The 12,941-nt window shown below is 40.6% G+C and overlaps 1 protein-coding gene across 1 annotated transcript in view; it reads right to left on the bottom strand.

Moving 5' to 3' along the window:
* LOC140164661 (E1A-binding protein p400-like) overlaps positions 1-12,941 on the bottom strand; it is a 98,627-nt gene that overhangs the window by 52,982 nt on the left and 32,704 nt on the right. Inside the window, 10 exon segments of the mRNA XM_072188004.1 lie at positions 1,963-2,247; positions 3,678-4,286; positions 4,957-5,304; positions 6,300-6,705; positions 7,797-7,983; positions 8,374-8,510; positions 8,909-9,128; positions 9,923-10,065; positions 10,769-10,905; positions 12,369-12,546. Of these exon segments, the coding sequence (XP_072044105.1) occupies positions 1,963-2,247; positions 3,678-4,286; positions 4,957-5,304; positions 6,300-6,705; positions 7,797-7,983; positions 8,374-8,510; positions 8,909-9,128; positions 9,923-10,065; positions 10,769-10,905; positions 12,369-12,546 (2,650 nt within the window).

The following is a 12,941-nucleotide window of genomic DNA, read 5'->3' as shown; positions in this document are numbered from 1 at the left end:
GTTTTCCTAAAATCATGAATAAAAGTCTGGAACCCAAAATATGTTGACATCAAAAAACTGCCGACGCCGGTCCTAGTGTTCAGGTATTAAATTCTTTTATTCCCTTATCAGTCATTGTCCTCAAAAATTAAACGGTTCATATCTCAGAAGTGAGATGACAGCAGGAAGAGAATGGAATGTGCATAGTTAATAATGAAGCAAAGCAAAACAATTAACATTGGATGCAACAATGGTTCTACTACTGTACACTGCTCATGCATTTATGAGTTAAACATTGGCGATGATGATACACACTTGACTTATTTTTTACTGTACACTTGTTTTGAAATGTTTAATCACACTGTACAGATGTAAGAAAGGTTTACATGCCACAATGGGTTCAGGAATAGGTTAGTGCTATTTGATGTATCAAGAAGGCAAAAAAAGAATTTATCATGCAAGCAAAAGTTATCTTGACACTTAAATTTACCTCTGCATTCATTTTGTTATGCTCATGTTAGATCTTTCCCAACAGATGGGTTTCTTTATACATTTTGTGAGGGTTGCGTGGAAAGGTGTCAGGGGTCCATTTGAGCACAAATCACATTTTAATAGAAGCAAATTTACAAAATCATTAATAATGTTCTCATGAATATTTGACCCACTTCGAAATCGGGGCTCATCTGTAAGTGATCAACTTGCCGCATAACTAAGAATGGACTGATTCAGATGTAATGTCTCAATATGAGACCTGTTCCCATCATCCCATGAAATTAGAGTAAAATTGCATGGGGTGTAGAATTCAAATGGTGTCACCCATTCAGGTAACCCCATTTGAAATCAGGTCATAGGGGGTGTATGGATTTCAAATGGGATAGTGGTAGCCCAATATGGTTTCAAACTGGCTACTCGGCATTTAATCTTGCCAGAAAAATTGTGTTTTAAACTTGCCAGAAAAATTATGTTTATTTTTTGATCAACTTGCCCTGTGACCACTTGTTGTGGACACGTGAACAGGTTAGTAATGAATGTGATGGTTAATAGGCATGACTTGCAAACAACGAACGCCATCTCACACGTTTATACAGTTCGAAGGTTAGGATGAGCAAAATCGGGTGAAAAGGACCAAAGATTTGTGATTAGGGTTAGGATTAAAATTAGGAGATGGTGTCCGTTATTGTTCAGTAGCTCTGTTAATGGTTAGCACACTCGATGGACAAGCCAAATAAATATGAACTGATTGTTTTATTCAAAGCAATTAGACCCAAAGCGAACAGACTCCACCATGTTCGAGTGTCGTCCAAGGAGGGTAAAAACAGTGTACCTCCGGATGAAATGCACCAGCAACCTTTAATTTAAAGTGTGTACTTGTTTGTGCACTGTGTTTAAGGCCTATTCAGTGATCCTAGCAAAAGTGTCATAAAATTTAAATTGTGGATAAATTGCCCAAAAACATGAGAAGTAAAGGGTAAGTCATTAGAATTGTGATTAGGTATTTTTGAAACAAAAAATTTGGCAAAAAAAAAGAGAGGAAAACAGCAGGTATTGACAAAGTTATCACCCCATTCAAATACATGTAGCTACAGAAATTGCAGATTCAAGTCAAATGTCTTACATTGTCTTTAATACAAGGCTCTTGGCTTAAGCACTAGCAAGCTGTATTAGCATATCAATGACACTAACAAAGGTACCAAAATCTAAATTTTGATGATTTTTACAATCCTCCAAGTGAGCAAATCACTGAATAGGCCGATGCCAAGCGATACATACGCAAACCATTATAACGCTCAAGGACACATTGGTTGCTTTGGGCTTTTTCGATAAATACCAGAAGGTACACTTATTTAGGTCTACACCTTGACAAACCAATATGTCCGATTCACAATGGTGGTGTTATGCAAGAGGCAATTCGCAGTCCATTCTCTTTGGGTCTAATGTCTTTGCATTTATTACAAAAACAAAACAGAAAAGTAGTCGAGGTACCTTTCACCGAGACGGTACCTGCCGAGAGCGCCGCAACGCTAACACTGCTCAGGGGTGTAATTTTAACGACAGGCTGTAGAGAGCTAGGGGAGCCTGCTGACGTCTTATCCACAGATGATTGTCTTTGGGGCGTAGATGGCGTTGGGCCGGGAGACCCAGGGACCTGTGTTGCCCCAATGACAGTATTGTTGGTAGTGATTGTTGTAGTGCTTGAGGGCGTTGTTGTTGGTTGTGTTGGTGTGGACGCACTGCTCCCTGCGGTTGTGGGTACACGCATTATTTGGACTGGAGGTAGAGGAATAAGGTGGAAAGCAAGCATCTTAACAAAAAAGTATAAAGCCATCACCCATGTTACTGGTCAATCAGTCAAGTCATCCATGCAGAGTAAATTGGATGAGTCACACGGGTTACCACCATGTATGCATGCAGTGGAGGATGACATGGGCGGCTATTTCAAAACAAAAATGTCAAGTATTTTCTCTATTCACAATCATACTACCTACCGTTTCATTCCAAATTAAAAGTTATCTTGGTTACATTAAGCATTTTGTATACATAGAGCAAAACTGCACCATTATTGCACCAGTTCCATCCATTTGCTTTAAAACCCCATATAAAAATTTAACAGCAAATAAAGACACCAAACCGACTACCATTCTTTGGCAAGTTACTAACACCTGTAGTATTTTACTCTCGGCTACGTCAGTGCGCATTTCATTGGGCGCAGCTTCAAATCGTGAGCATTCACCTGAAGTGCTGGCAAACACACGCACCAAGACGCCACATAGATGCGTGTGCGAAACAGGTGCCTCAACCGGCCGATTGATGTCACTGATTAGCCCGAGAGAAAAAATGCTAACATCTTTTTAGCAGCATAATAAGCAAGCAAAATACTTTTACAGAGAAATATGGTTGGTGCTCAAGTTCAAAGATGACAGGAGTAACTTAAAGAATCCACAACACTATTTGCTTTTAGCCATGCACAGAATGGGCTATTAATTGAAATAATTACACCCCCTATGAAAAACATGTACTTAATCTTCCACATTTGCTCCATTTGAAATTTACACCCCGTGTGGTAGAGTAAGGTTGTGCCTTCCATAGGGGATGTATAGATTTCAACTGGAATAACCCCTAAATGGGTGGCTCCATTTGAAATCTACTCCCCCTGTGTGGTAGATTAAGGCTGTGCCTTCACCTTGGTCTGGGGCGGACATTTTAAAAATGAATTTAGAAGAGCAGCAACGACATCACTTGCATTACATTCCAGATGTTAAATCTACATCATATGCAAAATTTGAGGAAATTCATACGAGTCCGTTTTATTTTAGGGCCATTTGTCTATAACTGGTCTTTACGTAGCCCTATGGGAAGAGTGCCCGTTGAGGGCGCTATAACCCCCATTTTAGGAACAAAAATGTGATTTAAAAAAAACGGACTCGTGCAAATTTTCTAAAATTTTCAGAGTATGTAGTATGAACATGTAGAAATATAATCAAGTAGTTGCCCTACCTGCTCTTCTCCGAAAAATAAAAAGTCCTATACCTCAATGATAATGAAACCTAGCCTTCCATAGGGGGTGTGTACATTTCAACTGGAATAGCCCCTAAATGGGTGGCTCCATTTGAAATATACTCCCCCTGTGTGGTAGATTACAGTTATGCCTTCCATGGGGTGTATGGATTTCAAGTGGAAAAGCCCAATTTCACACCTACCTGTCTGTAACTTTGGTATACTTTGCGCTTGTTTTGCTTCAGTTTGGTTCACAGTAGAACTACCTGCCGCTGATGACACCATGGTTTGCGCCAACCCTGCCGACACCGACACCACCTGTGCTGGAGACGGAGCAGCGGAAGTCTGTCCAGCAGCAGGTTGCTGCAGTCTAAGCTGCTGCTGCTGTAATTGTTGCAAAAACTGCTGTTGTTGCTGCTGCTGTTGTAGTGCATTTTGCACTTGGGCTACAGCAGAGAGTTGCGGCTGCTGTTGTATACGAGCCAACTGTGGAGTTACGCCAGCAGCAGAAGCCACTGTAACTTGATTAGTTTGTGCGGCAGGTTGGGCAGAGGCTTGAGTTCTTACTTGATTTACTATTGAATTGACTAATTGTTGGCTATTGACAGTCACTTGCTGCCCACCAGCCACTGATTGTAATGTAACTTGTTGTTGTTGTTGCTGCTGCTGTAATTGTCTTTGCTGTTGCTGTCTCAGCTGCAACAATTGCTGTTGCTGTAATAAAGTTTGCTGTGAAATGACAGAGGCTTGAGGAGCTTGCCGCACAATTTGTTGCCCAGAGGGCGTCTGTACAATTCTCACAATTCCACCACCTGCATCAAATGACAAAATATTGAATGTCACACACCAATACTCAATAATCTTAATAAATTGTGATCCATATTAACTCAAATAATTTCATATTATGCCAAATTGTTCCGGTTTCATATTAGAACACCCTATTGCATAAGATTGAAGTTTATTGCTGTGAAATGTCTGCTTCCTCTATCAACACAACTTATAAAAGAATCAAGTTAGGCCAAGAAAAGAAGTATTTTTCCATAGTCATGTCATGAAAATCTTGAATTTCATTATTATTATTATTTTTAATATAGCCATCCAAAACCTGCATAGGCCAAATTCTTGCATTTCACAATACGATGCGCCGCCAGCGGTTGCTTTTGGCAGTCAAATTTTCGACTCCAGAGTTGACATCGCCGTTCTAGCTGCTATTGAATTTTCACGCGAGTGTGATAATAAAAAACAACAAACAAAACAAATAGATTTGGTTGAATTGGGATATTTCACCATTTTATCACTTAATCACCTCATTATGTATTAAAGTGTGAAGAAACTGTTCAAAAATAAAATTCAGGATGTGAAACTTCTGAAAGGGAAAATTCCTGCATCTCTTTTGTTCAGTAAAAACATAGTGTGAACAGACTACTTTTTTGGTCTCATTTTGAACACTTATTTAAAAATGTTTGTTTTTAATAATCTTACTCTGTGACTGAAGCTGCAACTGCGAGGCAGGTATAGCTATCCTAGCCCCCTGTTGACCTCTATTTTGTAACTGCAACGTGATGGGCTGCGACGTCACAAACTGTGCCCGATTTGAAGAACCAGCCAGGGTTCCTATCTGCTGCTGAAGCACCAATCTCTGTTGCACCACCGACGCGGCCGATGCACTGCTGCTAGTGGTTGTAGTTGCACCCGTGTAACCGGGTAGCTGCTGCAGGGGCGTGGCTCCTGGTATCAATGGCGACTGGGTGGACACCAAGGTGAATGTGCCGGGGGTTGAAGTACCTGTTAGTTGCAGGGTCGTCATTCCGGCTAAACTCCCTGGGGTACCTGCAACAAGATTAACGGAACATTCTGTGAGACTAATGAGGCTGAACCGAAGAGTACAGACTCTCTGCCCGTTTTGCGTGTTGCCAATGGAGGGCAAAATAGTGTAGGACTACCTCTGGATTATCTCACCATGTGCTTGGTAAACTTTGTGATTCTAAGTTGTGACTTCTCTCTAGTCCGAAGAGTCGCTAGTCTGAAGGTTCTCTAGTCCGAAAGGTCGCTAGTCCAAAAACCAAATTATGTTTGCTAATCCGAAGGTTCTCTAGTCCGAATATAGAATATAGAATAAGGGTTAGGGTTTAGGTTCATGGTTAAGGGTTAGGATTAGCAATCCTTATTCTATATTCGGACTACAGAACCTTATTATTCAGACTTGCGAACCCTCGGACTAGCGAACCCGATATTCAAACTAGCGAACCTTTTCAGAATTCCGACTAGCGAATGGTAAATTACGTGTTCGGACGAGCGAACTTTCGGACTAGAGAGTTGTCGTCATCATTCCAAATGCCTTGTTGTTTGCGTCCTGCGTGTCAAGCTAAAAACATGCACTAAGTGCAATGAGCTTGAGTTTTAGTCGGTAAATGCTGGAGTTACACTATTTACCATTGAATTAAATAAGGGGCAACTTTGAGTCTTTTACTCCTTGGTTCTAATATTTTGGGTGAAACGGTTCTATATGGCGTTAATAATTATAACAATAAGATACGTATTTCAATGTAAGGAGCTGAATTGGTACATTTGTATAAATTTATCATCCAGACTATGTTCTTTTGCTTTCTGTTTTTGACCAAGTACAATTTCATTGGGGTTTTCCTGAAAATCTCTTGACATGCAGCACTTCCCTTAAGTACCAAAATTGTATGACAGAAAGTCGAACATTGCACAATTATTTCCTGTTAAATATCATTGGGCTGCTTTTATGTTCACGATGTTTCTGCTGGTACCCTAACGCCCAAAATACTTGGATTGTCTCTCGTTGAAAAACAGTTACAAACCTGGTGGAGTGTTGGTTTGTCGCAGCAGCTGTGTTCCACTGGGTGATCTTACTAAGAACTGCGTAACCACAGGTGACGACCGGCCACTACTGCCTTGCTGCTGTGTGCGTATCAACACTGGAGATGCATTTCCCTGTTGCATAGGTGAGGCACGCCCACTGGTGAGAAGGAGTGGTGATGCTCTGCCTTCCTTAGGCTGGACTGCCACAGCGGCCGGCACAGGAGTGAAGAGCTTGCCTGGTTTCACCTTCAGCTTTGGTAGCCTGGGTGGAATGTCCGCTGATGAGTCGATCTCCTCGATGAGTTTGCGTGGCGTCTGGAGCTTACGCATGCGATGTGCAGCGTAAGCGGGCAGGAGTGACTCTATGTCCGCGATGCAGAAATTGAGTGCAAACAGGTTCACATGCTGTAGAAACAAAATAACAAGTACAAATGGATGAATGAAAATTTGGACTGAACTGGATTTGCAGCATATTATTTTGATAAAGTAGATCTTGTCACCCTAAAAGAACTTCGCTAATGAATTTCAGTTCATTAGTAAAACTATTAATAGGGTAGGTAATCTTCCCCGGCAGACGACAACCAAGAAGGAAAATGGAAATTTCCCACTGGTGGTATTAATGGGGATAAAATTCTTGGTTTTAATATGCCCAAGAAATCATCTATAGTCCTATAGTCTGTCTTGTCTCAAGTCCTATAGTCTGTTACTCTTAAGTTGAGATTAATGCCATATTGAATTTCTCAGTGGCAGATTTAAATTGAACCTAATCCCGCAGGGCGTAGACACACACATAGAAGGGCGACTTATCTGTATGCTGGCGACCCAGCCCCATAAACGCACTGATTTGAATAGATCCAAAATCCAACATGACGTTACTCTCTACTTGAGATGAGACACACTATAGGCAGGGTTTGTCTACTGAGGCGAGCAAGAGCAAATCATTTCCCGAAACTCATTTATGTTCAATTGACAGAAATCATTCCCATTCAAGCTTCAATTCTCAGGAAATCAATTTGGCCGGCTATTTCAATAGCAATTTGCTTTGTTCAGACCATCCAAAACCACAGGAACATATATTGATTGTATAGTAATCTACACCATGACCTATTGCCTTGCCTGTGCTTGGTGTACATGCATGCAGCAGAATATGGCATCATGACACAAGTTCTAATGACTGTACTAAGATCATTTGCACATGCAACATACTGGCACTATCAGCATGCAGTCAATCTAAATTTCACATGCTAAATCAGCATTAGTTCCAATCCCACACAATCTCAGACTACCTCCACTGGGATATGGGGGGGGGGGCAGGAGTGGGTGTGACATACAGAACAGGTCAGGAGCGGGCAACACACAGGCCAGGACACCCCCACCCAAACCACCTGTGAGTGTGTGGGTTTAGGGTTACATTACAGGGATCATAAAGACATACATGTAGGAAACTAGTAATTTGTTTTGTGATTCTGACCCCCTGGATCAGTAATCCATCGTACCTTGAATGGATCATATTCCAGTGCTCTGAGTGCCAAGGAAGCCGTGTAGAAGTTGATGCCTTCCATCTGGAATGGAGAGAAGATGGGGCGTGCCTCAAACAGGTCCGGATGGTTACACACTTTCCTCAGCTGCATCAGGACGTTGATGACGCTCATGAAGTGGCCAGTAGCAAGGGTTTCTCTGGTTCTGAAAAGGAGGAAAAGATCATACTCTTTCATTACTATTGCAAGGTTTCACTTGCACAACAACATTTATCTTTTCTAAGTTCTGGGCTGGAACTCCGGTATCACATGTAATGACAAGAGTGACACGCACTAGTTATCAACTGCATTCGTGTGCATCAGAGAACTTCAGCAAGGCACTTTTTTGCCACCGTCACCTGTGCACTGCACAAACAATGAAGTGGGGTTCTGAGTATTTATTAAATTGTATCACAAACCATCAACACCTGAACAAACAAAATAGCGAAGTGTGACCCTGGCATGCAATAAAAGTGTGACCATTTTCAACGGCCCAAGTTTCCTGGCAGACACTGTAGTATAGTAATAATTTGTCATGAATTTTAGTTTCACTCACCTAGTTCTTGACATGAAGTCTTCGTAGAGAAATCGTTGCCTTTTGGACAGTCGACATCTCACTACGTGCTCGTACTTCTGCGGTAACTGCTTTTCCACTTCGCTCTTCAGACGACGCAGCAAAAACGGTCTTAGTACCTGAAAATGTGTGGGAACAAATATTCATGGTTTATAAGTAGTTCACAAACTGTTAAGGAATTCTGCCGTTTACCAAAAAACAAAACCTCCCATTGTTTTCTTATTACCAACAGAAATGACTGGTCGCTCAATAATATGTGCACTGGTTCATGGGTATCATGCAAACAAATGCCTGTGAGATCTGTTTGCTCTTTGAATATATGATTTGATTTCTGAGGTGGACAGCACAGCGAAGTAACTGTATTTACTAGGCCATGCGCTAACCTCAACATTTGCACATGGAATGTTGCTGGGCTTGAGTTTCAAACTTGATCAGATTTGGCCAACAACAGAATGGGCTTACACACACCAATGAATAGATCAGCTTTGATATCTAAAAATTTTTCTTTAATACTCACCTTGTGTAGTCTCCTGATCAAACTTTCATTATACTCCTGAGTTCCTTCAATCATGCCGCTGAGTGGATTGGAAAACCACTCGCGGAACTCCCTATGCGAGGCAAACACATGGGGCATGAGGAAGTGCATCAGTGACCACAGCTCCATCAGGTTGTTCTGTAGCGGTGTTCCCGTCAGCAGCAGCCTCCGTTGACTGTTAAAATTCAGCAAAGTCTGCCACCTGTAAAGCAAGTGTAAAATCGACCTCATTAGATCCCCGATCATTTTGTATTATAGTAATCATTTTGCCAGAGCCCAAAGATTTGAGCGGATAATTTCAAAAGTAGACCATGTCACCTTACAAAATCTTTGCTAATGAATTTCAGTTCAATAGCAAAACCATTAGTAGGGTAGGTAATCTTCCCCGGCAGACGACAACCAAGAATGAAAATTGTGATTTCCTCTCGGTGGTATTAATGGGGATAAAGTTCTTGTTCTAAGATTGCCTAGATGAAAACTTTCTAAGCAGGTTTGGACTATTGCGAAGAGCAAGTGCAAATCACTCTCCTAACTTCCCCAGGAGAGTGATGTGTAGCCCATCTGCAATTTTTAATCCTCAGCTCTCCTAATCATTTCAGGAGAGCAATCTAATAGGAATTTTAGTTTGGTGTTGAGACTGTCCAACATGATGAATCAAATCTGTTTGCCCACTCTGTACAGCAACAGCTACAGCATACAGGGGGCAGTGGCTGAAGTGAGTGGCAACTAATTTCCCAAACATATTCGGGATTGCTGTAACTGTTTTCAATAAAGACTGGATCCCAGCTGCAAGCAGGTGACACTTTAGATCTCAAGGTACATCATCTGTATTCTGTGTTTTCCATTGCCACCTATGGATACCTCTATCTTGGGCGTGTGACTAAGAATGACATGAAAAGAGTTCAAACCTGTGAAAAATTACACAGCAGCACTCCACAGTCGAGAGAAAGTGGATTTTTGAGTGGAAATTGTGCCTGCTACGCAGGGTATGCTAACCTTTGTGATTTGAAGTTTTTGATGTTCTGAGCTTCGTCAAGCACTAGATACTTCCACTTCTTCCGCCTGAATGACTGGTGATCCTGGATAACCAGTTTGTAGGAAGTGATACACACATGGAACGCATTGCATTTGGTCCAACCCTACAAAAACAAAATATACAAAGAACTTATTTGCATTTATATGTTCCCAAGCAGTTCATAAAATGTCATTAAGCCTTCCCAACCTCCAATGCTACCATGGTAGTTTAAAGTCCTATATGCCAAATATTGTTACACCAGAACAAGATCTGATTTCCAAAGGCATGGGTATTACTCTTGCTGGTATCTTTTCTCCTGTATAATATGTGTCTTCATGAAAGCTTGATCAAGAATGTAAAAAAAAGGAAATCCTGTCCTTTACCCTTTTTGCGCTTTAAATGGTGAAAAGCATAAAACCAATGCAAGATGAATGTACTGCAGGCATCATTATAGTAATAACGTTTAATACAATGCGCAACGTGTCTCATGATATCTTACATACAAACGCATGTGTACCACATTTGCATGTAACAAATTCATGATTTGCTTTCTGAGGTGGATAGCACGACAAAGTAATAGGATTTACTGAGCAATGCGCTAACCTCAATAAAAATAAATAAAAAAAAAAATGAAAATTGCATTCTAGCATAAGAAAAAAACAAAAACATTTTGATTCCAAGCAAATGTTATTATTCACGGAGCCACCCATTCAGGTAACTCCATTTGAAATCTACACCACCTGTGTGGAAGATTAATGTCACATCTTCCACATGTGGGTGTATGGATTTCAACTGGAATAGCCCAGTAGCTATCCTAATCCACTTACCTGTCTCTTCTGTTTGCGTTCTTTCTGATTGCCATAGTAGGTGAGGATCTTAAAGCCTGGACACCATTTCTTCAACTCCATTTCCCAGTTCAGCATTACACTAGTTGGTACCACAATCAAGTGAGGCCCCCAGTTCTCTGCACAGACACAATACACAACATTATATTAACACTGAAGTATCCACTTGTCATGATGGACCATTGAAGCAGAGCTACCAGATGTGGTTCATACAATGTAATACTTCTTCAACACTCCAAAGGGGTATTTTGATAATTAACTAATGTTCAGTTTCCAGGCTCAAAAATAATTTTTTGATGAATATGAGCCTTTTTTATGAGGGCTATTTTCAACAGGTTCTACAAAAAGTAACGCATGTGTGTACATTCTGTAACTGACAAATATTCTTTCACCTGAGAATTATATAACAGGGGGTTCTCCATGGTTGAAGGTATATACAGGGATGTGCCACGTTTTTGGGGTACCTTATTGGCGATTTTAAAATGTCGTGGGTTATCGATAGATGCGCCCATTAGGCAAAAAAAAAAAATTGTTGTGTTGCCCTGAAGTGGAAAAATTGGAATTTTGGGTAGGACGGTCGTTTTGATTAAATTACTGCACCGTTCAAATGTATTTCTTTTGTACACAAAATCGAGCGAGTTTTACCTCGGATAAAAGAAGGCAGTGAATGTCTCCCTTTTGGATATGGAACAGAGCATCGAAATCATCATCCAAAGAAATACTCGCCACTCGACTAAAGTGCACTTTCTGGCCTACGGAGGCTGTCACACAAACAGCGTAGCCGTCCATTTTGATCAGCATGCCCGATTCCTAAGAGCTGTCTATACGCACGTTTCTGAGTGACAGCATGCATACCTTGTTCGTAGAACGTATAGTTCGTGGGCAAAGTTTAAATGAAATTGTTTGATTTTTTGATGAATTTTATTTAATAAAATTCACATATATTTTCTTGAATAAATATTCGCCAATATCACAATACATTTTTACGCAAAAAAATTTTACCGATATTTTAGATAATTTCTATTTGTGTTGAGTGCACTGCGAATCCACAGACCGGAGCCGGAAGTCTCCTTCTCAGACCTGACAACGTCGTGATTGCGTTTGTAAAAAAATTTGCGAAAGTGAAAAAGTTCACGACTTGGCAACATATTTTCAGTCTTGGCAACACAATTTTTTTTTTAGCCTTAGGCACATTTGTGCAAAAGTGCACAATTAGGGCAAATTTGGGTGCTTTTTGTGAAAAATTGGTATACTGATAGGTTGTAAAAACAGTAAAAAGTAAGTATTGAGAAAGTCAGCATCCAAAAGTTGTGTGTCCTAACTCTAAAGAAAACATACGTTAAGAAACATGTGTTCAACAGTTTCATCCTTTTATTTCAATGCTTTCAGCATTTGATCAAGCCATTTGTGTGTTACTTACAAATACTTATTCAGTAATTTCTGGTTGTCAATTTTTGGACAATCAATCCAGAATTACATATAATTCTTATATACAGATTTTTCATTTCACTGGCTAATGCTTTGTCACATCACAGCCGGTAACAAAAGATTGGTGTCTACAAGCATCTATGTGCAAACTTACCTTCTTCACAGGCTAGATGAGCCAGTAACGCAATGGTCTGTATGGTTTTTCCCAGACCCATCTCATCAGCCAGTATGCCGTTGAGTTTCTTCTCGTGGAGTGTCACCATCCAATCAAGGCCTATGTGTTGGTATTCACGCAGAGTGTGTCGAAGCAAGAAGGGCACTTTGGTTTTAACCTATAATGGCGAAATCAAGATACTGTGTCTGGTTAATATACGTGCGGACAATGGACATATTATTGATAGTGACTAGCAACTTCAAATTAAAAAGTCATTTCATTTGGCTGCAAAGCAGGCGACTACAAAGTGTCCCATGTACTACTATATGAAGCCTTTGTGGTAACGGCATTTGGCAGTAAAAAGTTGTCCAAGTCCCCTAACAAGTTTTGCACATAAGACAAGTAGGATGTTCTTTGCCTTCCAGGTCTTCTTTTACCATGTAATGGGGGTGTAGAGAACATATCTTCTGCATGGTTCATCTTCCTGTATCCTCAGGATATGTCCCAGGAATCGTAGTTGTCGTGATTTGACAAGAGTTGATAAGAGGCAGTGTTGGTGAGGGTTAATAATGC

The sequence above is a fragment of the Amphiura filiformis genome, chromosome 11 (genome assembly GCF_039555335.1).
Source record: "Amphiura filiformis chromosome 11, Afil_fr2py, whole genome shotgun sequence".
NCBI classification, from domain to species: Eukaryota; Metazoa; Echinodermata; class Ophiuroidea; order Amphilepidida; family Amphiuridae; genus Amphiura; species Amphiura filiformis.
The sequence above is the reverse complement of the archived record's forward strand: the minus strand, read 5'-3'. Positions and strand labels throughout refer to the sequence as shown.